The sequence below is a fragment of the Gopherus flavomarginatus genome, chromosome 3 (genome assembly GCF_025201925.1).
Source record: "Gopherus flavomarginatus isolate rGopFla2 chromosome 3, rGopFla2.mat.asm, whole genome shotgun sequence".
Lineage (NCBI taxonomy): Eukaryota > Metazoa > Chordata > Testudines > Testudinidae > Gopherus > Gopherus flavomarginatus.
Window position 1 is genome coordinate 266,762,780 of NC_066619.1, and position 26,542 is coordinate 266,789,321.

The 26,542-nt window shown below is 41.7% G+C and overlaps 1 protein-coding gene across 2 annotated transcripts in view; it reads right to left on the reverse strand.

Moving 5' to 3' along the window:
* Positions 1-26,172, reverse strand: part of FAM193A (family with sequence similarity 193 member A) — a 108,583-nt gene extending 82,411 nt beyond the window's left edge. The window contains exon 1 of one of the 2 annotated variants that reach the window (XM_050947314.1): positions 26,075-26,172. Coding sequence is in view for 1 of the 2 variants with exons in the window: in XM_050947315.1 (XP_050803272.1) it covers positions 1,320-1,361 (42 nt within the window). In the remaining variant the exon portion in view is untranslated. Of the gene's footprint in view, positions 1-1,319; positions 1,405-26,074 lie in introns of those variants that run through there. The other variant, XM_050947315.1, reaches the window with a different exon arrangement.
* Positions 26,173-26,542: the final 370 nt, after the last annotated feature.

Below are 26,542 nucleotides of genomic sequence, written 5' to 3' on the forward strand. Positions count from 1 at the left end.
AGAGTTCCTAACAGTCAGTGAAATCTGCTACAAAACAAAAACACTAAGATTTCAGCAGACATTTAAAACAATATATTGCAAGTAGTGTCTATTTATCTATGAATTATTTTGAAGCATGCCAGGGTGACTTAGATTTCATTCTGCATATTAATGTTAAAAATCAATCCATAAGAATTAAGCTGTGAAAGAGAATCTGTTTAAGGGACCATCTCTTGTGAAGAAACCATGCTTTTCAGGGTCAATAATTCCTAACATCTTAGAATCAAAGAACTGGAATGGACCTCAAGAGGTCTTCTAGTCCAGTCCCCTGCATTGAAGGCAGGAATAAGCATTATCTAGACCATCCCTTAACTATGATTCAAGGAAATAATTTAGGTAATTAGTTCAACAGCCTGAGCAGCAAGAATTGATACATATGGTGTGTGGAAAAAAAGTTCCAACAATTTAAAAAACAAAACAAAAACAAAAAACAAAACAAAACCACCATACACAAAATCCCAAGCTTCTGTTAATCTTCTGAACAGAGAAAAAGAAAATATAAAGCTTGAACAAAAAAAAGACTATCTATCCTATGGAGAGTGATCTGAACCAACAGCAGCTCTCTAATGATTTACTTAAAAAAGGCACAGCATTCAGGAAAGATGAGGGTTCTTGTCAGGAAATGAGGCCCTTGTATCTAGAGAAGGAAGAGCAGTGGAAGATCTACTCTTAACCACCTACCAACCAAATCATCATCATCATCATCCACAACTACATTACTCTCAAAAGCAGCCGATCTGACTTTTTTGTCTGAGATAACTAAAAGAAGTTCAGTAGGGAAAAGCTGAGTTCCCTGGGTGAAAGGGAAAAATAAAAATTAGTGAAGAATTTAATCGCACTTCAGGATGTCAGTAAAACTGTTAAACATGGATACATCAATTGCCACAAAAAATTTGCATTTGGTTATCACAATGATATCCAATGTACACAAGTTATTTTCTACATTTAGGATAGCTATCGATGGTGCTTTTATAGCCACCCCATCACAATAGTATCTGAGTGCTCTACAATCTTTAACATACATATCCTCATATCAACCCTGAGAGGTCGGGAAGCTCCATTATCTCTAATTACAGATAGGGAATGGAGGCAGATGCAATTCCTGCTCTGCCTCAAACATCCAGTGTGATTTGCCCAGGTCACACAGGATGTTTGTGGCAGACCACGAATTGAATCCAGATCTCACAGGGCCCAGGTTAATGTTCTGATCACTGAACCATCCAGTGAAACAACTGTGGTAAGTGGCAAGATGTTGACATGGCTACTATATAAATGTATACCTTGTGTGACGTATTTGAATATGCCAGGATCAGGTCTGCCATGCTAGTGTACACTCCATCTATTGTGGTGTAAACAGTATACGTGGCCAAAGCCCTCCAGCATGTTTAGCCTGCAGGAAGTACATGTTCATTGGTGACACAGAGGAAATGTTGCCTCAAGGAAAAACAAACTCTGGCACCAGGCAATGAAGAATCATCTAACCTGAAAGTAAAAGAAGGAAAATGCCAGGGAGAGAGCCTAAATATAGCTCTCCATTACACAGATACGAGGTGATGGGGCCTGGGAGTGCTGAGGAGGTAACTCACTTAGCCCTTTGGGAAATAGTCAGATGTTACCTAGCAGCAGCCTATTAGCAGTATGTAGCCACTAATACATTTAGAGATCACATTTTTACCTTCACTGGGGCAGATTTTATATCTAGTTTAAAAAAAACACCAATATTTCCCCAGAGACATTTAAACAAGCATGTCGTTACAAAAAGATTCAAAACCATCTCATTAGCGTGCTACCAACTTTGTTAGTTCTCTAACAAAACAGCTTCAGAGCTGATACACCAGAAGTCTAATCATATTTAGAAGTTATTGAAAGTTTTTTAAATCCTGTATAAATTAACAGACTTTGTGAACTTGAAATGACATTAATTCCAAATTTACTGTTTAGTTTTTGTAATGAAAAACATTTAATCCTGCAACATTTCATTCTCTCACTGCCACTGCTGCAGTGATGCCATTTCAAAACTTCACTAACCTGTGAAATTAATGCTTTATGGGTTGGGGAAGGGGAGCCTTGTTAGTGTCAGCACACAGATACAGATGAAGATAATTTTTGTTAATGTTTTCAGTTCATAGTGAGTTTTAAATAAACGTGAAAAATTGTACCGATATAGTTTAGCAAAACTAAAAATGATTCCTAGAATAGATCATGTAAAATATTATAAACAGCACAGGTATATTATAAACAGCTTCTAAAGGTATTTTTTAAGTTTAGGAAATCACATTATACTACATTAAGATAGCAAGGCAAGCTTAACAAAGAATTCAAAAGCCAAGAACTGACAGTTAGAAAGTTGCCCAAACAATCTTAATTATGCCTTCCTGTGACCATGCACTGGTCTAGTTAAGCAACTCAACATTCCCTCCCTTTCTACACAAACCTTAAAACACATCTGCCGCATCTTATAGTACTGTGCATTACTCCACAAAACTCATGTGTATGAAATACTGACCTAGACTTATACTGATTTGATAATACATAAAGTAATAGAATAATTTAAATTTTATGGCATATAGGGCTTCCTTAAGTTGTGGTTAAGAGTTGAGAAAGGCTGCACTGCCAGGAAAAAGTAAACAAATGTTACATGGCTGCTAACTTAGACATCCAGTTCAGTAAGTGTCCCTATTCAGGAAAATATTTAAAACACACGCATGTTTTCCAGACGAAGGGACTAAAATTATTAAAATACATATATTATAGCAGGTGACTGCTATACAAAGTCTGTCAGATGTACAGTAGAACCTCAGAGTTATGGGTACCTCGGGAATGGAGGCTGTCCATAACTCTGAAGTGTTCATAACAGTGAACAAAGAGCAGTTCGGGCTCCTGAGCCAGCAGCTGACACTTTGGGCCAGGCTTCTGTAGTAGCTAAGCTCCTTATCCAGTGGGTGAGGACAAGCAGCCCAGATGTGCCTACCTTTAAGATGCAATAGAGGCATGGTACAGTGTTTTATTTAATTTATTTACAGTATTTGTCTTTTTTTGGCTCTACTACTGCCTGATTGGTTACTTCCGGTTTCACATGGTGTCCGGTTGATCGGTGAGTCCATAACTCTGGTGTTCATATCTTTGAGGTTCGACTGTACTTACTATGAAAATGATGTAAGTGAGCAAAAATGAAAAAAGTTACAAGATGCTAGGTGTCTGCACTAGAAGAAAAAATTCTATGAATTAACAATGCATATGCAGCATAAGAGGAAGAAGAAAGATTATGTATACAACTTTAAAATGTTACTTTCTGACTCAAATACTTAACTATGGAACTTTACTATTCTCAATGTAATAGCTTGTAGACATACATAACATCCCTGTAATAAAAGAAATCCACCAGTTTAAAAAAAGCCTACCCCATCTAAATATATTGAGCCACTTACCTACCCTAGACAGAGACAGATAAGACCGCTCAAAACAGACTTTTTAAACCAATGAGACAGAATTCCAAATATTAAAATTATAACGAGCTGTAGAAAAGACCCTGCCCCCCCCCCAAGACAATTTAATCACTAGGAAGTTAAGTGCATTGGATTGTGACTTGAGTTGCCTGAATTTAAGAAATACCATCCAAATCACAAAGTTCCCACCAAGACTCGAGGAGCACGTAGAGGACTTGAGAATGGAAAGGGGTAACTAGTTGTGTTCCCCAAGGGTCAGTCCTAGGACCAATCCTATTCAACTTATTCATAAATGATCTGGAGAAAGGGGTGGTTAAGTTTAGTATCATCTGCAAACTGCTCAAGATAGTTAACACCAAAGCAGACCGTGAAGAACTTCAAAAAGATCTCACAAAACTACATGATTGGGCCAAAAAATGGCAAATGAAATTTAATGTGGATAAATGTTAAGTAATGCATATTGGGAAAAATAACCCCAACTATACATACAATATAATTTAGCTACAACTGATCAGGAAAAAGATCTCAGGAGTCATCATGGATAGTTCTCCGAAGACGTCCATGCAGTGTGCAGCGGCACTCAAAAAAGCAAAACGAACATTAGGAATCATTAAAAAGGGGACAGAGATTAAGACAGAGAATATTTTATTGCCCTTATATAAATCCATGGTACGCTCACGTCTTGAATACTGCGTACGGATGTGATCTCCTCATCTCAAAAAAAGATATACTGGCATCAGAAAAAGTTCAGAAAAGGGCAACTAAAATGATTAGGGGTTTGGAACAGGTCCCATATGAGGAGAGATTAAAGAGGCTAGGACTTTTCAGCTTGGAGAAGAAGAGACTAAGGGAGGGATATGATAGAAGTATATAGAATCATGATTGGTGTGGAGAAAGTGAATAAGGAAAAGTTATTTACTTGTTCCCATAATATAAGAACTAGGGGCCACCAAATAAAATTAATGGGCAGCAGGTTTAAAACAAATAAAAGGAAGTTCTTCTTCACACAGTGCACAGTCAACTTGCGGAACTTCTTGCCTGGTTGTGAAGGCTAGGTGGTTGTGAAGGCTAGGACTATAACAGCGTCTAAAAGAGAACTGGATAAATTCATGGAGGTTAAGTCCATTAATGGCTATTAATCAGAATGGGTAAGCAATGGTGTTCCTAGCCTCTGTTTGTCAGAGAGTGGTGATGGACGGCAGGAGAGAGAGATCACTTGATCATTACCTGTTAGGTTCACTCCCTCTGGGGCACCTGGCATTGGCCAATGTCAGTAGACAGGATACTGGGCTGGATGGACCTTTGGTCTGACCCAGTACGGCTGTTCTTATGTTCTTAACACAAAGTATAAGGCAAGACAAAAAGGAAAGAATTCCATTCTGCCTAATTTTCAGATGCTGGGGCAGGTGAAAATGTAGGCTATGGTTACTGGAGAATGGGGTAACTGAAAACTCTCTGACTAAAAGGCAGATCCCTAAGCCCCTCTGCCAAGAAAAGATGATTTTGCCAGAAGTTATGGTTAGGCATACTAAATAAAAAGCTAAGTGTCTGCAGTCTCCCAAAATGGAACACAGGAGTTAAAAGTATGAAGACATACCAACAGAAGGAGGTATTTTACTTACAAAAGTAGACATCAGTAAGTTAATTACTTCATGTATTTGATAAGAGTTTTCAGAGAGGGTTGAGATATGTTCCTTGAGAATGAAAGGGCTTTTCTGTTTCTTTAATCTATTGGCTGGTTAAACTGATTTGTTACCTTGGAAAAGCCAGCATGCTTTCATTTAAACAAAAATAAAAACCAATAAAAAAGATCCAAAAAGAAAGGAACTCTCTAGCAGTTGTGAAGAAAACCTAAAAAAATGTGAGCACCGAGTAACTGATGTACAGTTGTCTATGGAAGTCTGCAAAAAGCCTAAAAATAGGTCTAAGATGTCAACTCAGATGCCCAATTATGATTTAAGGTGTGGTCTACCCTACAAAGTTAGATCCCATAAATCACCTTCCACTGACTTATTTGGGTGTATCGACACCCAAATTTGTCTCCAGCTGACATAAGATTCCCCATTATAGCTACACAGTAAAAGCACTTCTCCAAACTGCACAGAACCATGGTCGGTCGACCTACTGAGGTTTATAAAGTCCAAGTGTAGACACTTCATGACCTGCGTGTCAACAGTCCTCCAGCAGCAATCCCACAATGCCCCATACTCCCTGCGATAGTGACCGCTCTGGTCACAGTTTTAAACTTCACCACTCAGGAGTTACAAAGACTGGAAGCCACGACCCCCTTTAAAGCCCTTCACATTTTTTAAATGCTTTTTCCTGATTGTCCATCTTGGCAACCACATCTAGCAGCTCACCCATGTTGTGAGCAACTGACCGACTGACCATGCTGGCTCTATGCACTAGACATACTCCTGCCTGGAAGAGACAGGAAATATTGGATCTCTTTCCCCACAGGCCCAGGACAGGCTGTGCAACCACAGCTACAGACCAGAAACATCAACATCTACAGGAAGATTGCACATGAGTCATACGGTAAAGGGCTATGATGGGAAACAGCAGCAGTATTGCATGAAAGTGAAGGGGCTGTGCCACAAGGCCAGGGAGGCCAATAATAGATCTGGTGCTGCCCAACAGACCTACTGCTTTTAGAACTGCACGCCATAGCTCACGAAGATCCCATCAGCAACCCACAGACCATGTGGATACCTTGGAGGAACCCAAGACAGAGACCCTTGCCATGAACAGTGGCCAGGAAAGGGGGGCAAGGGCGTAGGGAGTGCAGCAGGGGACTCTAGCCAGGCTATGAGCCAGGACATGATTGAGACTCCACCACTGTCTAGCCAATCCTGCCAATGAGTGCAGATGAGCTTGATGAAGGAGAAGGGAACTTGAATATGTTTCTGCATGAATTTTCCTTTACAATGTTTAGAGATGGCACCTGACCCACTCCCAATTTAAGACAAAAGGTATCTAGTTCATTCTTTTGCTGGTATAAGAAGAATTTCAGCTACAAACAAACGGAAGTAGAGCTGGCATCTGCTTTTCATTCATTCATTTCATTCATGGATTAGGCAGGGATGGGGGGAGGTATGGAGAGCACTTTGGTTATGTACACAGAGAAATCCCTATGTGTAGAAGAGGTTCCAGAAATACATCATCAGCAAAAGACAAAGAAAAGTGTAAAATCACTACTTAATGGGGAATGTGAGCTAACAACAGATGACATCAGTAAAGCTGGGATGTTTAATGCCTACTTTGTTTCAGTCTTCACTAATTACTATCAGTGACAAGGGGGAAGGAATATAACGCAGAATAGGAAAAGAACAGGTTAAAGAATATTTAGACAAGTTAGATGCAAACAAGCAAGACGGGCCTGACAAAATTCACCCGAGGGTACTTAAACTAGCTGAAGTGATCTCTGAACCATCTGAGATTATTTTCAAGAACATATGAAGAAGGGCTGACATAGTATCTATCTTTAAAAATGGGAACAAAGAGGACCTGGGGAATTACAGACCAATCCGCCTAACTTTGATATCTGGAAAGATACTGGAACAAATTATAAACAATTTGCCGCAGTCTAGAGCAGAGGTCGGCAACCTTTCAGCAGTGGTGTGCCAAATCTTATGTATACACTCTAAGTTAAGGCTTTGCATGCCGGTAATACATTTTAACGTTTTTTAGAAGGTCTCTCTACAAGTCTATAATATATAACCAAACTACTATTATATGTAAAGTAAACAAGGTTTTCATATGTTTCAGAAACTTTATTTAAAATTAAATTAAAATGCAGATCTTATTAGTTTAGTGTGATCCTTGCCCTTGCTTTTCCTTGCTGAGTTTTCCAATGTCTGGTGGCACATATTTGGATACTTTAAGCTGCACACAGGCTTCTGAGTTACTAGTTGATAACCAGCTGGCAGGAGATCAGCGCCTGGAACCCCAGATCGTCAGCTGAGGTGAGTGGAGCTGGTGGCTGGTAGGGCTGAGCAGGGCCAGAAGCGTGGACCCTGTCTGGCAGTGGGCCTGCACTGGAACTCCAACCGGAAGCAAGGTGAGTGGGGCTGTGGCGGGGACCCCAGCTCTAAGGGGCCAGCAGCCGGAACCCCAGAGCAGCAGCAGGCTGAGCGCCTCAGCCTGCCCAACTCTGGGGTTTCAAGGGTGGGCTGAGCAGCTCAGCCCACCCCGCTCTCGCGTTTCGGCCACTGGCTCCTGCCAGCTGGGATCTCAGCCTGCTGCCAGTCTGGGGTTCCTTCCTCCAGGCCAGCAGCAGGTGCTGAGTGGGCCCCAGCTGGCAAGATGCCAGCAGCAAGAACCCCCAGAGCAGCAGCGGGCTGAGCAGCTCAGCCCACCCCACATGCCATCAAAAATTGGTTCGCATGCCACCTTTGGCACGCGTGCCGTAGGTTGCCAACCCCTGATCTAGAGGATAATAGAGTTATAAGGCATAGCCACTATGGTTTTGGCAAAAACAAATCATGCCAGATAAGCCCAATTTCTCTCTTTGACAGAGTTACTGGCCTAGTGGCTGGGGAAAGCAGGAGATGTGATCTTGATTTTAGAAAGGCTTTTGACCCCCTTGACATTCTCAAAAGCAAACTATGGAAATATGGATTAGATGAAATTACTCCAAGGTGGAGGCACAACCAGTTAAAAGACCATATTCAAAGAGTAGGTATCAATGTTTTGCTTCAAACTGGGAGGATTTATCTAGTCAAATCACATGGGATCTGTCCTGGGACCAGTACCATTCAATATTTTAATTAATGACTTGGATAATGGAGTGGAGAGTGTGCTTATAAAATTTGTGATGACATCAAGTTAAGAGGGGTTGCAAGCACTCTGGAAGACAGGATTACCATTCAAAATGACTGTGACAAATTGGAATATTGGTCTGAAATCAACAAGATGAAATTCAATAAAGTGCAATGTACTTCAATTAGGAAGGGGGAAAAGAATCAAATGCACAACTACAAAATGGGGAATAACTGGGTAGGTGGTAGTACTGCAGAAAAGGATCTGGGGGTTAGAGTGAATCATAAATTGATTATGTCTACAAGGTGATGCAGCTGCAAAAATGGCTAATATTCCGGGGTGTTTTAACAGGAGCGTCATATGTAAGACATGGGAGAGAACAGTCTCTCTCTACTTGGCACTAGTGAGGCCTCAACTGGAGTACTGTGTCCAGTTCTGGGCATAACATTTAGAAAGATGTGGACAAATTGGAGAGAGTCCAGAGAAGAGCAACCAATACGATAAAAGGTTAAGAAACCCTGATATATGAGGAAAGGTTAAACTGGGCATGTTTAGTCTTGAAAAAGAAGACTGAAGGGGAGGCCTGATAAGCCTTCAGGTATGTTAAGAGCTCTTATAAAGAGGACAGTAAACAACGGCTCTTCATGTTTACTAAAGGTAGGAAAAGAAGTAATGGGCTTAATCTGCAGCAAGGGAGATTGAGATTAAATTTTTTTCCCCTAAAATCTAGCTATAGTATTGGAATAAACTTGCAAAGGTGGCCGTGGAATCCTCATCACTGAAAGTTAAGAACAGGTTAGACAAGTACCTATCAGGAATGGTCTAGGTATACTTGATCCTGCCTCAGCATTGGGAAACCAGGGGTGGGAATGAGACTAGATGAGGTCCCTTCCAGCCCTACATTTCTATGATGCTATACTACAGGGAAAACAGAGTGAAAGTTAATGGCCTACGATATACAGGTCAAACATGATTGTCCCTTTTGACCTTAAATTATCAATCTATGAAACCTCAGAATAGACGTTTATGTACAGAGACTATTAACAGTTTTTACCACAACATCTCTCTCTTACTCTATCCAAGGCCAGAGTTAAGGTTGGGCATTTAAATGTAATTGTGGTGAATTCTGCTTGTGCATTGTGGGTGGTTATTTTAGACTAAAATTGAGTTTGACTGCTTGGCGATTATGAGGTTCGAATAGCAAGGTATGCAAGTTGAGATTAGTGTAGTTGTGAATGCTGACAGAACTGGCAGTTTGGGTGACTACACTAAAGGATGTGCAGTTACAAGTCAAATTTACTGTCAGGTAAATATACTACAGTGCAAATTAGTGACATCTTGTAGGGGAATTTTCTAGGTTTTTACTAAGTAGGTGTCAAAGTAGATATTTAACCACACTGACATTATCAATATTAGAGAGAGAAAAATGGGTAGGGAGCTGGGGGCCATGGGGTCATTCTAATCTATGTCAGGAAGGGCAAAGGAAGAAACAGGTCTGGGCTGTGAAATCGCTGCTGTCTCCATGGCCCCACACTATGCTGTCGTTCCCAGGCCAATTACGTAGCCCAGCTCCTTGTTCCCAAACAAAGGCTTAGCTGTTAGAGAAGAACAGGAAAAGAAATGAGGCAAGCAGACACTGTGTTGGGAGACTGGGATTACCAGCAAGACATCTCACTGGGCAGCTCTACTTCCCTCTCCTTTCCTCTTCTCCACAGATCTACTCAGTCTAGCTGCTAAATAATCTTAGCTCTTGATTTCTGGATTTTTAAGGCTTTGTGCTACTGAATTTGAAGTCTCTAACATGTGACTCTGCCATCTAAGGCAGTGGATCTCCATTTTAAGAATCAGAAGTTATATGAATGCAAATGTGGCTGTTTCACATGATGAAGCATGAACATTGCCAAACCAATCACTCTGAGTTGTGAGTCTTTTGGGTGGGGTAGGGTAGATTTCTTGTAATTGTGACAACTGCTTTTTATAAAAAAAAGCAATTTTTGTTTTTTAATTTTTTCTTGGGAAACTGTACCCATAGATATTTCAGAAACATATCTTCACTGGGTGATTACCAGTTGTGTTTCAATAACCTGCTGAAGAACAGATGATCTAATACTTTCCTCTGATTAAAAAACAAACAAATAGATCTGGTAGCATAAACCAAGAATGTTCCTATTCACTACTGCTATGAGGCAATGTCAGCCATGTTAAAACGTAGTGATAAGATGGAAGAGATTTTTAGAAAGAGACCTAAATACCTATTCCACAGTTGTCACTAAAGTAAAAGGTTAGAATTCTGAAATCCAGACTAGCATTAAAGCTGTTCAGTGACCTTGAATATTACTGTTTATCACCTCGGTGGATCACAAAACTCTGAACTATGCAACCAATGAAACTGTGTCCCTCCTCCCAAAAAATAAAAACGTAATATAATAGATAACTCATATTTGTTTATGTTACCTATTCTTTTGGGATTATTTTACCGGGGGGGGGGGGGGGGGGCGCAGCGCAGAGCAGAAGAGAGGTGTAACAGCTGCACCATAGAATGTTTACAATATTCTGTAGTCATGAACTTGAAGTAAGTATGGTAGCCAGTTCTCAATATAGAATCAAAATTCATGGTTTGAAAAAACCCTCTATCCTATAAAAAGTGATAAGATCTCCTTGAGAGTATCATCAACTTCTGCAGAATCGAAGTTTTCTTTTTAAAAAAAATTCCAACTCTTATCATTGTGATGAAGGTTCACATTTGGAAAGCTAAGTATATCTGATTGCATATCTAAGTATATCTGATGCATTTTTGTCTTCCTAAATCTAAAGACAGCTCCAGTGCCCCTATAACAACTTGGGAAAGTTCTGAGCATCAGTAGAGTAAGAAGGAGTAGTCTTGTTCATTTTCACTACACCTATTCAGAACCCTATGGGTAACAATAAAACCGAAAAAAATCAGTTTCCCTCTACTATTGCTTGGAGTAGTTATGAGCAGAAGCAGAGGAAGACATTAATGCTACTTAACCAAGACAGTATCAGAGGGGTAGCCGTGTTAGTCTGGATCTGTAAAAGCAGCAAAGACTATCCAACTACACACTCAGCCCAGAAGAAAAGTCTGTCCTATCTCGGGGACTCTCTTTCTGCCCTGCCACCCCCACCAACATGATACAGTTCTGTGGCGATCTGGAAGCCTACTTTCGCCGTCTCCGACTCAAAGAATACTTCCAGGACAACACTGAACAGTGCACTGATACACAGATGCCCTCCCACCAACAGCACAAGAAGAAGAACTCCACATGGACTCCTCCTGAGGGTCGAAATGACAGCCTGGACCTATACATTGAATGCTTCCGCCAGCGTGCACAGGCAGAAATCGTGGAACAACAACATCGCTTGCCTCACAGCCTAAGTCGTGCAGAACGCAATGCCATCCACAGCCTCAGAAACCACCCTGACATTATCATCAAAGAGGCTGATAAAGGAGGTGCCGTTGTCATCATGAACAGGTCTGACTACCAAAAGGAGGCAGCCAGACAACTCTCCAATACCAAATTCTACAGACCACTTCCCTCAGATCCCACTGAGGAATACACTAAGAAACTACAGCATCTACTCAAGACACTCCCTACACTAACACCAGAAGAAATCAACATACCCCTAAAGCCCGGACCAGGGTTATTCTATCTACTACCCAAGATCCACAAACCCGGAAATCCTGGACGCCTCATCATCTCGGGCATTGGCACTCTCACTGAAGGACTGTCTGGATATATGGACTCTCTACTCAGACCTTATGCCACCAGCACTCCCAGCTATCTCCGTGACACCACTGATTTCCTGAGGAAACTACAATACATTGGTGACCTCCCAGAAAACACCATCCTAGCCACCATGGATGTAGAGGCTCTCTACACAAACATCCCACACACAGATGGAATACAAGCTGTCAGGAACACTATCCCTGATGATGCCACAGCACAACTGGCTGCTGAGCTCTGTGCCTTTATACTTACACACAATTATTTCAAATTTGATGACAATATATATCTCCAGATCAGTGGCACTGCTATGGGCACCCGCATGGCCCCACAATATGCCAATATCTTTATGGCCGACCTGGAACAACGCTTCCTCAGCTCTCGTCCACTCACGCCCCTTCTCTACCTACGCTACATTGATGACATCTTCATCATCTGGACCCATGGGAAGGAGACTCTGGAAAAATTCCACCACGATTTCAACAGCTTCCACCCCACCATCAACCTCAGCCTGGACCAATCTACACGGGAGGTCCACTTTCTTGACACCACGGTGCAAATAAGTGATGGTCACATTAACACCACCCTATATCGAAAACCTACCGACCGCTATGCCTACCTTCATGCCTCCAGCTTCCATCCCAGGCACATCACACGATCCTTTGTCTACAGCCAAGCACTGAGCTACAACCGCATCTGCTCTAACTCCTCAGACAGAGACCAACACCTACAAAATCTCCACCAAGCATTCTCAAAACTACAATACCCGCACGAGGAAATAAGGAAACAGATCAACAGAGCCAGACGTGTACCCAGAAGCCTCCTACTGCAAGACAAACCCAAGAAAGAAACCAACAGGACTCCACTGGCCATCACATACAGACCCCAGTTAAAACCCCTCCAACGCATCATCAAGGATCTACAACCCATCCTGGACAATGATCCCACACTTTCACAGGCCTTGGATGGCAGGCCAGTCCTGGCCCACAGACAACCTGCCAACCTGAAACATATTCTCACCAGTAACTGCACACCGCACCATAATAACTCTAGCTCAGGAACCAATCCATGCAACAAACCTCGATGCCAACTCTGCCCACATATTTACACCAGCGACACCATCACAGGACCTAACCAGATCAGCCACACCATCACCGGTTCATTCACCTGCACATCCACCAATGTAATATACGCCATCATATGCCAGCAATGCCTCTCTGCTATGTACATCGGCCAAACTGGACAGTCTCTACGGAAAAGGATAAATGGACACAAATCAGACATTAGGAATGGCAATATACAAAAACCTGTAGGAGAGCACTTCAACCTCCCTGGCCACACTATAGCAGACCTTAAGGTGGCCATCCTGCAGCAAAAAAACTTCAGGACCAGACTTCAAAGAGAAACTGTTGAGCTTCAGTTCATCTGCAAATTTGACACCATCAGCTCAGGATTAAACAAAGACTGTGAATGGCTTGCCAACTACAGAACCAGTTTCTCCTCTCTTGGTTTTCACACCTCAACTGCTAGAACAGGGCCTCATCCTCCCTGATTGAACTGACCTTGTTATCTCTAGCTTGCTTGCTAGCATATATATACCTGCCCCTGGAAATTTCCATTACATGCATCTGAGGAAGTGGGTATTCACCCACGAAAGCTCATGCTCCAAAACGTCTGTTAGTCTATAAGGTGCCACAGGATTCTTTGCTGCTTAACCAAGAAAACTCCTCAAAATGAAGTTAGGGAAAGGAACAGGGTAATGGAGATAAACCTTCACAACAGCCCAGGGGAGAGGAGAATACAGAATAAAGACAACCAAACATACAACTGCAGCAACAAGAATAATCTTGGGGATTGGGAAGAGAGAATACATCTTCTAAGAACATAAGAACGGCCATATTGGGTCAGACCAAAGGTCCATCTAGCCCAGTTTCCTGTCTTCAGACAGTGGCTAATGCCAGATTCGCCGGAGAGAATGAACAGAACAGGTAACCATCAAGTGAACCATCCTGTCGCCCATTCAGGAGTGAAGAAGTCCTTTATCTCCTATACATCTACACAGTAAAACTTCAAAACTGATTTATATTACAGTAAGTCAAACTGAAGACGACTTGTGCTTCCAGCACTAAACATCTTTCTTCTGTAGCAATTTACCTATATCTATACAAGTCGCTGCTATCTTACAACAAGATCATGAAGCACTTCTAATGAACCCCAAACAAAACCATTAACTTATCACCTGCTGTAGCAGCAGCTTATTGAGGATCAACAGTTTGGAGTGGTTGTAACAGTTCAGAAAGCTAAGCAATCACTTGGTCACTAACTTCATGTAAGTTATAAACACTAAAGACTGACAAAGCAGTACACTAGCCCAGACATGGTTAAAAAGCTGGTGGCAAGATGGATGTTTTATAAGGCAAGTATTCTGTTTCCAAAGGCTGCTAAATACTACAAATGAGATTAAATGAGCCGGGCTAGCAAGGAACTACAGTAGCTTTAGTCTTTATGTAGCCATTTCAAAACCTTTGCTTAATAAGAACTCAAATGATGTCTTTTATATAAGTGGTTTTCTACCCCAAAAATAACAATGTACAGGAATACATATAGGAGAAAATGTACTACACATGCCATGATGTTCATACAGTCTTACTGAAAACAATTTTCTATTAGTGACAGAAGTCCAGAAATTCATTCTCAATGGTAGCATTCTAATTAAAATCACAAAGCTTCACAGGTCCTTCTAACCCCAGCTATAAAAAGTTTGAGTCATGTAAATTGTTCAGTTTAATATTTAAGTATCTACACTACTGTGCCAAAATTTTGTTTCCATATTTTGCCTTAACTGCCATAAAAGGCATCAAAATATGCTCTCAAAAGATCATTAACTCAAAGTATTTTAATCAGGTGGGGCTGTCCACACAATTTTTTTTGGATTAAGATAATTAAAAACTGGAGAAAAATGATAGTTTGTAAACAGTTTATATATGCTTTCACACCACGTCTGATTCTAGCACCATCCTCAGAGCTTTTTGTATGCTTACCTTTGGGAGTTAAAACTACCACTTCCGCATACTGGTTAAGTAAGAAATGAAGCAGATCTAATTTTCAAATAAAAACTAGTGCCCCATTTAAGTGCAGTAACACTTAGTTCTTGATGTGTAAGAGAAGTGAAAGTCACAACAGCTATAGTTTATTTATTGGCTCAGAAGCCACCTCAGCATAAAGATACTTGACACCAGTTTCCTCGCCTCAAAAAAGCATTGAAGATAACAAGTGGTTGAGGACAGTATGCATTCCAAAGCCAGCAATGCCACCTCTTCTCATTTGCACTGTACTGCCATAGATGCATTCTGACAGTATGAGGTTTTAAATGGAATACAAGTCAATGGAGACTCAGAATACTTTGCAGAATGTCACAGTAACACTGACTATTTTCAAAGATATAAAAAGAGTTATTTGTAATAGAATGCTAAACCCCAATAATTAAATGCACAGATTATGAAGACTCATAATTCACACTAAAAAAATTATTCTGAGAATATAATAGACACTCTGCCCATTTTGGATCTGTATTAGTTTTACCAAGTGAATGGCTGTGATTAGTTATAATACAGAGGCACTGAGAGGTAAATGTTTTAAGCTCTGTTATTATCTAACACCTATGAACCCAAAGGCTAATCTTACTAGCTAACGTAAAAAAAAAATACCTGTAATGCCATGACACATGCACCCTTGTCCCTCAGGCCATATCCCCAGTAACAAAGGAATAAAGCATTTAACTGCCCCTGAGGGCAGGGGACTGGACTCTATGACCTCTCGAGGTCCCTTCCAGCCCTAGAATCTATGAACTGTATAGCACTGTCAGTCACATTTCAATACAATTTTTAAAAAATTTTACTTCTGTTTAGATTCTTTCCCTTCCTGGTTTCATCAACTCTTTTTATCTCTGATTATTATCCATCTTTTCCTGGTTTGTTAGTGTTTTCTCTTTTCATTCTCTTCCTCCTCTCCTATTATCTCTTTCCCTACATCAAGGTAGAAAGCCTATTTAGTCTGCCCCCGAAGTCTCTTCAGTTTAGTCCATCCTCCTTACCCGCCCATCCATCCCTATACTCAATCACCTACAGAGCCCCTCAGACAGGGCTTAGAGATTTTACCAGACTCCTAACAGCCAGGGGACTAAATCAAACATAATATACAGAAGATATAACCTCCCCCTCACCCCCTTCATCCAGGGGAAAACCACCAGCTGCTGGGAAAAGGGACTGTTACAATTCAATTCCTGCCAGGGTGCTGTCCCTGGAATTTGATCAGTGGTTCCATCTTGCCTTTGAAGCTCCTCCCACTACCTGCATTGCCAGAACAGAAGAGCATTCTATGTTTCCCCTCTCCCTGATGTCTCCCAGGTATTGCAGCTGTGAGTGAGGTTTCTGCTACTATATCACCCTCCACAACCCGCTAATGGATGCTGTGGAGGGATGTGCCCAATATTCAATCCTTTCCCCAGCCTGCTTGTGAGTTATGCTTTCCAATGAACAGTTTCAGTGTGCTTGCATCTCCCGTTGCTTACAGATTTCCCAAAATTCAGAGTTGACTTAGAATTTACTTAACGGCATCCACAGGGTTTTCAAGAGAAGCAGTGAAAACAACCTTGTCAGTTCTCAGTCTGTCACAGCTTGGAAAGCTACCACCAGCTACCGCAGCACTAGAGCCATCTGTCTGCAAACTCCGGCATACCACGATTGGATAAATTTACATTCTCGTCACATTTAGCAATCATACAGTATTATGGGTATGTATATTTAATATAAATCTATTATATATATATTTGATATAATTTTAACATCCCATGCTAGTGTGGTGTGTGGGCGTGTGCGAAAATAAAAAAAATAAGAAATATTCTGCAGAAGTGATGACCCAGGAAAACTTTATGCTAATGGTCAATATCCGCACTTTAAAAAAAAAAAAAAAAGACATTTATTTCTACTGTGACTTTCTCTAGCTTCTGCTGTTCCAGCCATTGGATCTCATTAATCTAGCAGAAAAAGATAAAATTTCACTTTCTCTAGACAAGAGCTCTTCAAATAAGTCAGCTTAAAGTACTTGTAATGAGTAGTTTACTTCATCCTTCTAGATCAGGTACACTTCTTAGAAGAATATGAATTTCAGCTCTAACCTCCAGTGAAAAATAATGGTTACTGATTCTAAATATGAAAGTGAACAAAACTGACACACTGTGACAAAAGCAACAAGTTATTTCAATAATTTAGACAAGTAATGCTCCTTCCTTCCCTCCTAAGGGATCTGAAATGGAATGAAGAACAAAGATCTCAATTCTGAAAAATTATGAATTTCATACTTCGTGAGTGAACAGAATTAACAAATGTCTGTTTTATTATTTACTATTCTAAAGTACTTTAAAATTAGCTCTTTTACAAAGCTATCACGGCTCAGTTCAATGGGTCATTATATATATATTGAAAGACCTCTATTGTGCAGAATATTGCACTTGAAGACAATTCTTGAAGTTCAATTATACTCCCTGCTACCTCTTTATACTCCCTCCCCATCTTATTTCACTGGCTTCAGGAAAAAGATTTTAGCAACAGCAAGATTTCATGGCTGTACTATCATAACTTTGCTTCAGAAAAATACTGAGTAAAATTGTAGGCTTTTACAAGGAGTGAACTAAGTTAGCAGACTTCTTTTATTTCAAAATTTTAAGAAACATAGTATCAATGGAATTTTAGTTTTAAAGTGGACCCAGAGTTAACATTCTCCACTTTTTAAAAAACAAATGCATGCTACATGTCTTAGAAAGATGCCATGAATACACTTTTTGAGTAAGTGGGTGGAAACTAAATAGGTACAATCTCCAGTATCATAAAACAGTGTTTTAGTAAATATATTTTTCTAATTTGATTCATTCCGAAGACAGCTTTTAGAGAAATGGCTAAAAATTTCATGTTTCTACCTCATTAGAAAGACTGAAATGTAATAGAATGGGCATTTTCAACACTATAATCAGGCCCAATTCAGTACAGAACACGCGTGCTTTTTTAAAAAAAAAAAGAAAAAAAATTGGTCCCAAATTAGTCGTCAGTCTAAAGTAATATATGCATCAGTAATGACTACAAATGTTTTTTTGAGTGTTATGTATCTCATTTGCTCTAAATATTTAATCGATTAGAACTCAGAATTAGTATATCGGTCAAATGGATATGCAACAGGACTGTTGGCCCCGTACTGAAACTTAAGTGTGTTCTTTTTTGGTTGGCCCTCTCCCAATACCATGAGAAAGGGGAAAGACTGAGAAAAATCAGGATCCTGAGACTGACTGTGCCCAGGGTCAATGGGAAGAGGTCAGTGCTCCAAGTCAGCAAGACTGACAGGCAGGCAGGCCAATGAGGGAGTTGAGCCTGGGACCCATACCCCATGTGAGTTGGGACTGCCAGTGGCAAACTAGAGCAGAGCTAAGGAGAGTTCAGCAGCCAGACTTGAGCTGGGGGCAAAGCAGCAACAGTAGCACTGAGCCAGAGGAGGCAGAGCTGAGGAGCTGGAGTAGCACAGACCAGTAGCTCTGATGGTGAGCCAGGGTTGAGCTACAACAGGGAGCTGCAGGGCCAGAGCTGGGGAGCAGATGCCAGCTGTACCACAAGTATCACTGGAGTCAGGCACAGTGAGTGGCAGGAGAGAGAGCAAGGTGGGGCCCTAATCAGAGAGGGCCAAGCAGAGGGAGATGCTGCCAGACATGAGGGCCTTGCAGGCTGGACTAGAGGAGGGGACATAAAACTGACAGAAGGGCCAATACTGGGGAGAAGGGCCCTGCCACCTGGAGCCTGAGGGCATGCGGCCACCACCAGAGCCAGTACTGGGTTTACAGTGGCGCTGGGACCACATACAAAAGGGGTTCTGATGCCTAGACCATGGCCCCACCCCAGTTCAGCCTCTTCCCCCCCCCCCAGGCTCTGTCTGCCACTCGCATGGGGGAGAGAGGGAAAGGAGGAGCGAGCGGCAGGCAGGGAATTGTGGGGGAAGAGGCTGAGCAGGGGCAGGGCCACAGTCCGGGCACTGGGGTCCACAAAAGATTAATCTGGCTCTGACCAAAGCAAGTGTCTGATCTGCAGTATCACTGCAGCACAGCCAGGCCCTGGGAAAGAGGCCCGGAATATGTGAGGAATAAACTGTGAACTTTTCTTAAGTCACAGAGACTACTGCTTATGGTGTTCTCTACACTCATAGTGCAGGGCTCCATGTTCCTTTAACCTTCTCCATTTTTCCCTTATTTTTCTTACAGTTGCTGTTTAATAAATTGGATTTGGTTCAAACTTAATGTAGTGATCAGTGGGGCAGGGAAGTGGCCACTGTGGAGAGAATATCCCAGAGTGGGGACATACTAGCCCAGTGGTTTTCAAACCTAGGGGTCCGCAGACTATGTGTAAGGGGTGTGTGAAAGGTGACTATGAAAATAAAGTTTCAGATCCTGGTTTTCTGATCATTCAAAAGTATGTGAATACCTCCACTTTCAGGTCAAAACCTGGAAGTGTTGTCATTACCATAGGAACCCACAGTTTAGTGCATCACACTGCTGGGCCGAGCACATGCAACACTTATAGTTGAATTCTTTTCAGCCAGTATTCTTCTATGGTAGGGGCCCATGGTGGCTTGAGGTATCAGCAAAAAAAAAAAAGTTGAAAACCACTGTGCTATCCTGTCCTAAATGACCACAACGAGACTGTGGTTTAAGCCTCCCAGGAATCCTGGGTCCAGTCTTATCAGTGTTACAAAGTGAAAGAGGAGTCCTCAAGGCATGCGGGTGTAGGGAGTCAGATCCTTTTGCTACTCAATTCCACTGGGGTAATACAGAAGCCAGGAAAGTTCCCCACCATAGTAGAAAAATTCCCCCTCTTACATATTTTAACACAGCCATGTCCTGAATATAAGACAACAGTCTAATACCAAATAATTGATTGGGGAGTTTTCAGTATGAATTTTAGTAAAAATCAGGCCAGAAAAAGAAATAGTGGAATACTTATTTTATTGCTGTCTTGTCTTGTAAGAACACAGCATTGGAATTTTGGCAGTTCCCCTTCTAAATAATTTTTTTTTAAAAAATAAGCATTGGAAATATCAGGTCCCAGCTTCCCAACTTTTGGACTATGATACGACTGGAAGCGGACACCAGCACTCTCAGATATCAACTATTCTAGGAATATTCCAGATAGAATATTTCTTCACAGATTTTGGTAATCAGAGGCTAGATTGCCCCTTACTGCAATAAACCCGGCAAAGGGCACCTCAAAAGGAAGAAAAAGCAGAGCCTCCTCATTTTCCATCGAAGGTGAAGGTTGATCCCTCTACCATGGAATGAGGAGCTGAACTAAAAATCATAAATCCATGGATTCTGTGGTTCCACAAAGATCCTTCCTAGAACATCACAGAACACATCTAGGAAACCCTGTACAACCTCAGCAGGTCTGCGCCCCCAATCATCTCCCCATCTCCTTGAAAGCATGACTTCAATGGATCTTTATCGTCAGGAAGGTTCTCTAATCACAGATAGATACCTTAGGGCAGCCGTTCTGTAACTGTGGCTCACCAGGGCTGGCATTAGACTTGCTGGGGCCCAAGGTCAAAGCCCAAGTCCCATTTCCCAGGGCCAACAGCTTCAGATCTGGGTGGCAGGGCTCAGGTTGCAGGCCCCCCTGCCTGGGGCTGAGCCCTTCAGCTTTGGCCCCAGCCCTCTCCTCCGGGGCAGCCGGGCTCAGGCTTCGGTCCCCACTTCTGGGGTCATGTAGTAATTTTTGTTGTCAGAAGGGGGTCACGGTTGAGAACCCTTGCCTTAGGGACCCAACATTTTCCTCTTAAACAGCTATGAGTTGCTTCTACCTGTAGACTGGAAAGGTAAGGGGGCCCAATTCCTCCCCCAAGTTACCAAAGGAAAGGTAAAAGTGTGATTTTTTTTTTTAATTTTGTTAATGCACAAAACACAAAATAAAGGTTCAAAATTTAACCGTATTAGTTTATACTGTGATTAGACTGAGATTTGGATAATACCTTACCTTGCTTTCTATCTGCACCCATTAATTTTCAGAAACCATTTTTTCATGTGAATTTGAATCTAATCATTATGTAGTGACCTACAACAGGATTTAAGTTTTTTCCAAAAAATTGAGTTTTGGGGCAGCTGCATTGTATATTTGAAAGTAGAGAAAATAAAAAAAATCTAATTTTAGCTTTCTCGGAAATTTTTTGTCCAACAAGGCAAGACAAATGTTCCTTCTGACTGCATATTGCAAGCCATAGGATACCTTAGTGATATGAAACATTAGATGGTATATCTAAGCCAGAATCTGACGCATGTGAAACTTCAATGGTGTTAATATTTGTTCTAGACAAGCTGTTTGTATGTTTAATGTAGCAGTTCAAGTCTGATTACTCTTGATATCTGCTCACACTAACACATGTATAGTGAGAGAAAAATGCAGCCAACAGATCTGGATTTGATATCCATCAATGTCATGTATACATACATATACTCTTCCCATGTCTTAGATTTATCAGACAGAATTAGAATCAATTAGCCCAGGGAACAAATAAAGCAAAAGCTACTTTTGCCAGAAGCTGGGAATGACTGACAGGGAATGGATCACTTGATGATTACCTGTTCTGTTGATTCCCTCTGGGGCACCAGGCATTGGCTACTGTTGAAAGACAGGATACTGGGCTAGACAGACCTTTGGTCTGAACCAGTAAGGCCATTCTCATGTCAGTATAAAGGGGACATTAAGCCTATACCTTTGATAATGAGAGAAAGTAAAAGGAGTATACCTAACAGAGTTTTGATAAAATATTTTAAGTTTGTCTGTGTCAGAAGGTTCTTAATTGTACAAAGATTGATCATATTAGTACACATTATCTACAGACAATATTTCTAAGGCAATTTCTCCCCTCTTTGGCTTACTAAATTGTTCATTCTAGTTAAAGCACACAAATTCACTCAGATCTGTAGTAAAGTCTACTCGAACAGGTCGGTCACAGACAGTTCTTCACACCCAGCTATCACACAAAGCCAACTTTACAACTTGTTTCCTCACCACAGAATCCTGTATTGTGCAGAGACCAATAAAAAGCAACTCCAAATATATCCTACAGATTCAAGCCAAATTCCAACTATTAATCCAAATCTTAATATTTCATCATCACAGAACACAGTATAATCACATTTTTAAAAACGCTCATTTTTATTTTCACATAATAAATGAAATATTAAATTTTAAAATGCCTGGTCTAAATGCTCAAACTTCAGATAAAAAAATTATTCTATTTTAATGTGACACTTTATTCTCCATTCCACAACACTATCCCCAGTAGCCATATTTTATATTACAAAGATATATGTAAAGTCTTATGATCCTACCCTGCAAGTGTAAATTGCATAGCTTCCAATTCCAGTTAAACTAGTGTCACCAACAAGTTTCCTTACTAGAGGAACACCAATCAAAGCATCTTTAGTTTCTGCAGAACACTTGCAGAATATTGTTTAGAAGACAGGAATTCTGATGTTTTCATGTATGTATATAGGGCCAAAAGAACTTCCAATATGATTTTTTTTTAGAGAATTGCTTGTTCGTATCGCAGGAGAAGATTTAGCATATATTTAATGAAGAAACTAAACAGAAATGAGACTCAGGCTAAGAACCATAAAAATCTCAATTTAATTATGATGTTCATTAGCTATGAAAATCCTAGCTAGAATTTGAAAATTAAGAAAAGGGCTTTTTAATTGGAAATATCTTAAAACTCAATCCAACTTTGCTTATAAAACATCTTTTATCAATATATCACCAGATAATTAGCAACTGTTTTGCACAAGTTTGCTAAAGTGTAGTTTAAATCTAATCATGTATTCTAAAGGGAGTTTACACTAATAGAATTCTAATGAGAGGTTGCGCCATAGTTCAGCAACATAACAATAGCCTTTCCAACAATGGAGAACCTAATATACGGGACACACAACTGACACAGAGCAGCATTAGTGGGCTAGCAACTTGACTACATTATATTCCGGGGTGCAGTCCCAGCTATGCAGTCAGCAGTAACAGGCCTTTATAATATATATTCTGAGAGATCAGAAGCCTTTAAAGTTTGTAAATTAGAACAATGGCTTTTGATTTTTCGTACTACCTCTCAGACACTCAGCAACATCTTGTACAAGATGAAAGTAATGCAAATCTGGTTACAACCACAGAGATACTAGCATACCATTTTCTTTTCACTCAGCCAACATAAATACCGCACCTGATTTGTACAGGTCATTCATGAAAGGCATACAGAGCTTCTAGGTTATGTAGAGAAGGAAAGCAACTCATGGTAAGTCATCACCCCAGTCAATGACAATCACAAAGCTTGTCTTGTTCCTATATTCTTTAGTTTCAGAGTGATTAACTATTTAGAGTATTACATTCTGGAGCAAGAGTGACATTTAGAAAATGTCAAGTTATTTTAGCTTATATGCTTCAAACAACTATGGCATTAAATGACAAAGTATTGGCAATTTTGTTGCATTACCACAAAAATAAAATTTTTAAATGTGTCAAGAAAAATCAGTGTATATGACATGAGGCAAGTGAGCCAATATAAAACTATTAACTATACATGACTTTCAGTAACATGGCATAGTGGATTATGCTTGCTCTCATAAACTAATTGTAATGTCTGCTACCTTGTATATATAAATCCAGTCTCATGAGTTTACTTCCAACTTAACCAGTTGGTCCAACTGATATTTGCCAACCAGCTTGCAGAATCGTTAGTAACATGCTGTTAATCAAACGTTGTGAAAACATTGCAATAACCTGTGAGTGTATTTAAAAGTACAAGCAAAAGTAGTAAAATAAATTTGTCATATTTGGAACTGACTTACAAAATAATGGACTTGTATAATAGAGTACTCTCATTTAAGGGCAAATTATTTTAAGTTCTCTACTATGAACGAGGGCATACAGTAACATGTGAAAGTGTTTTCACAATTATTTAAAGTTTTAATACTGTACAATTTCAAAAAGATAGTGGTCTATCTTAAAAGCGAGACATATAAATGATAACTATCAAGTCTAAAATCTAACGGCAGCCCTTAAGCGGAAGGATGGCCAATCCATTCTGTTCTCCTGAGATCAGCTTTTGCAAGAGATCTCTTAGTCAGTTACGAACTTAAGAAAGCCTCTTGCAGAATACTGTTCTGGATTCTGCATATTGCAGATGCACAATTTATAGACAACCCAAGTTATTAGGGACAGTAAACCCCTTCGTTGGTTGAATCACTTCAATCTACCATGTTCTCCATTTTCCTCAGGCATTACCAATCACATGTATTACCACAGTGCCTAGGGACCAGCCAACATTGGGGGCCCATTGAGCTACACACTGTAGTAGACAGACACTGCCCCTGAAGCACCTGCATTCTATTAAAGTGCTATACTGATTTTTAAATTGAACTTCAGCGTCTCGCTAGATATTTTCTAGGATAACAGTAGAGTTTGAGAGCATCCTCTCAATGTAGCAGTAAAATCTATATCACTTCTAGATATTCACAAGTTGTGTTAGCATCTATTGTCCCAAATGGAAATTATGTTTGACATAAATACTGAATTAGCATGATAGTTATGACAGCTATGAAGCAAAGTTGCAGCTGATGCTGGGTGGGGGGTTTTGAGGAGGGAGGGCAAGGTGGCTGTGGTTATAAAGAAAATACTAGCAAGTCTCATCTTACGTGGGGGTTCCATTCCGTGGTTAGCGCATAAAGCGAAAACTGTGTATAGCGAAACACGCACTGAGTTGAATGGCGGGCGGAATTGCCCGCACAACAGATGCCGTTTTTATATTGTTATTTCTTTTTTTCCCCCCGTTTTTGCCAACCACGCAAAGCTGAATTCGCGCATGTTAAATGCGCCTAAGATGCGACTTGTCTGTAAGTTTATATTTATCATTGATGAATTCTCATTGCCTTAGCAAAACAAACAGGAGATAACACCACACACAGAACTAAAATCCAGTTGGTTACATCATTAAGTACTTTGGATCCCTCTCACACCACAGAAACCATTTCTTCTTTCTTCTTCCATGTGTTTGACAATTTCCTTATGGAGAAGGAAGATGAAAGTGACAAATGAGGTATATACTGAAACCTGCAAGTAAGGACACTGCCAACAGGCAACCCCCCTGTAAGTGGGGCACCTAAATCTAACCTCAGTGCACTTTTCAACAAAAATCTGTTCAACCTTTAAAGAAAAAAAGTCAACCTCCCTCCGTTCCTGTCTTGTTAGTAATGACAACAGAGTATCTCTCAAAAAAAAATCAATAATTTAACTGATTTTTGCTTGACCCTTGGTCAGTCACCTAAGACAGGTGTCATTGCACAATATAGTATGCTTACAATTAACTTCACCAAAGTGAAACTAGTAATACAGAGCAAACATGCCCAAATTGTTTCAGCAGCTCAATATGCAAGCCTGCAATCCCACTAACAACGAACATGCAACTTTTCAATGAAAATATTTTCGGAGAAAAGTGAACTTCACTTTAAGGAGGTAACATGTGTCCTAGGTGGCAACGCCTCAAATCTCTTCTCTCGCTCCTCCTCCAACAAGCTTCAGCACAAGCCCTGGGGACGCAGAAAGATGGGATGCCTGGCATGGGAAGCCCTGTGGGATGCTCAAACTGCTCCCCGAGCCTCCCCACCAGGACGTTCCATGCTGCAGCACCCTGCCCGGTGGGGTGGGGGGAAAGGGCCGTGCCCAGCCCCGCATCCTCGCTGCGAGGGTGGGGGGCAGGCAACACTCCGGGGCTCCCCGCTGCGGGGGGGCTGCGAACCAGCCAAAGGGGGCTCTTCCCATCCCCGTGGCTGACTGCCCAGCTCCCCCACCCCGCCTCCCGCTGGCGTGCGCGGGGCTCCGCTGCGGCGGGATGCCTGTCACTGCGGCCGCAGAGCGAACCCTGCTAGAGGCTCCCACCCAGGGGCGGCGGCCCCTGCTCCCGGAGAGGGGGAGGGTGCGGCCAGGCCTCCCCCGAAGCGCCCCCCCTCACCTCGCCATGTCCCGCCCCGGCCCCTCCAGCGCCGCCGCTCAGGGCTCCGTTGCCGGTGGCCGTTGCCGGCGCTGTCAGCAGGCCGCCCACCACGCTCGGCGTGGCAGCCACCGCCTGGGCTGGAGCCCGCAGGGCGGCCGATGCCGAGGCGGCCCCGCTCTTGCTCAGACCTCCTGCCCCGCCGCTGGGTCCGGGGCCGCCGGTACTGCCGAGGCCGCCGCCCCGCTTGGTCTTTCTGCGCTTGGCTCCTCGCTTGGCGTCGGCCGGACTCATCGTGTCTGACACCCGGGCAGGGAGGGGGCAGCGAGGAGGTCGGAGCCGCCGTCAGCGCCAGGAAGGGGGAGCGGGGAAGGCCGGGGCACAGGCCGCCCCGGGCACCGAGGAGCAGGGGCGCGCGAACTGTCACTGTAACGGGGACTCCCTTGGCCCCAGCGCCGCTGACCAGAGTTACCGTCCAATATGGCGGAC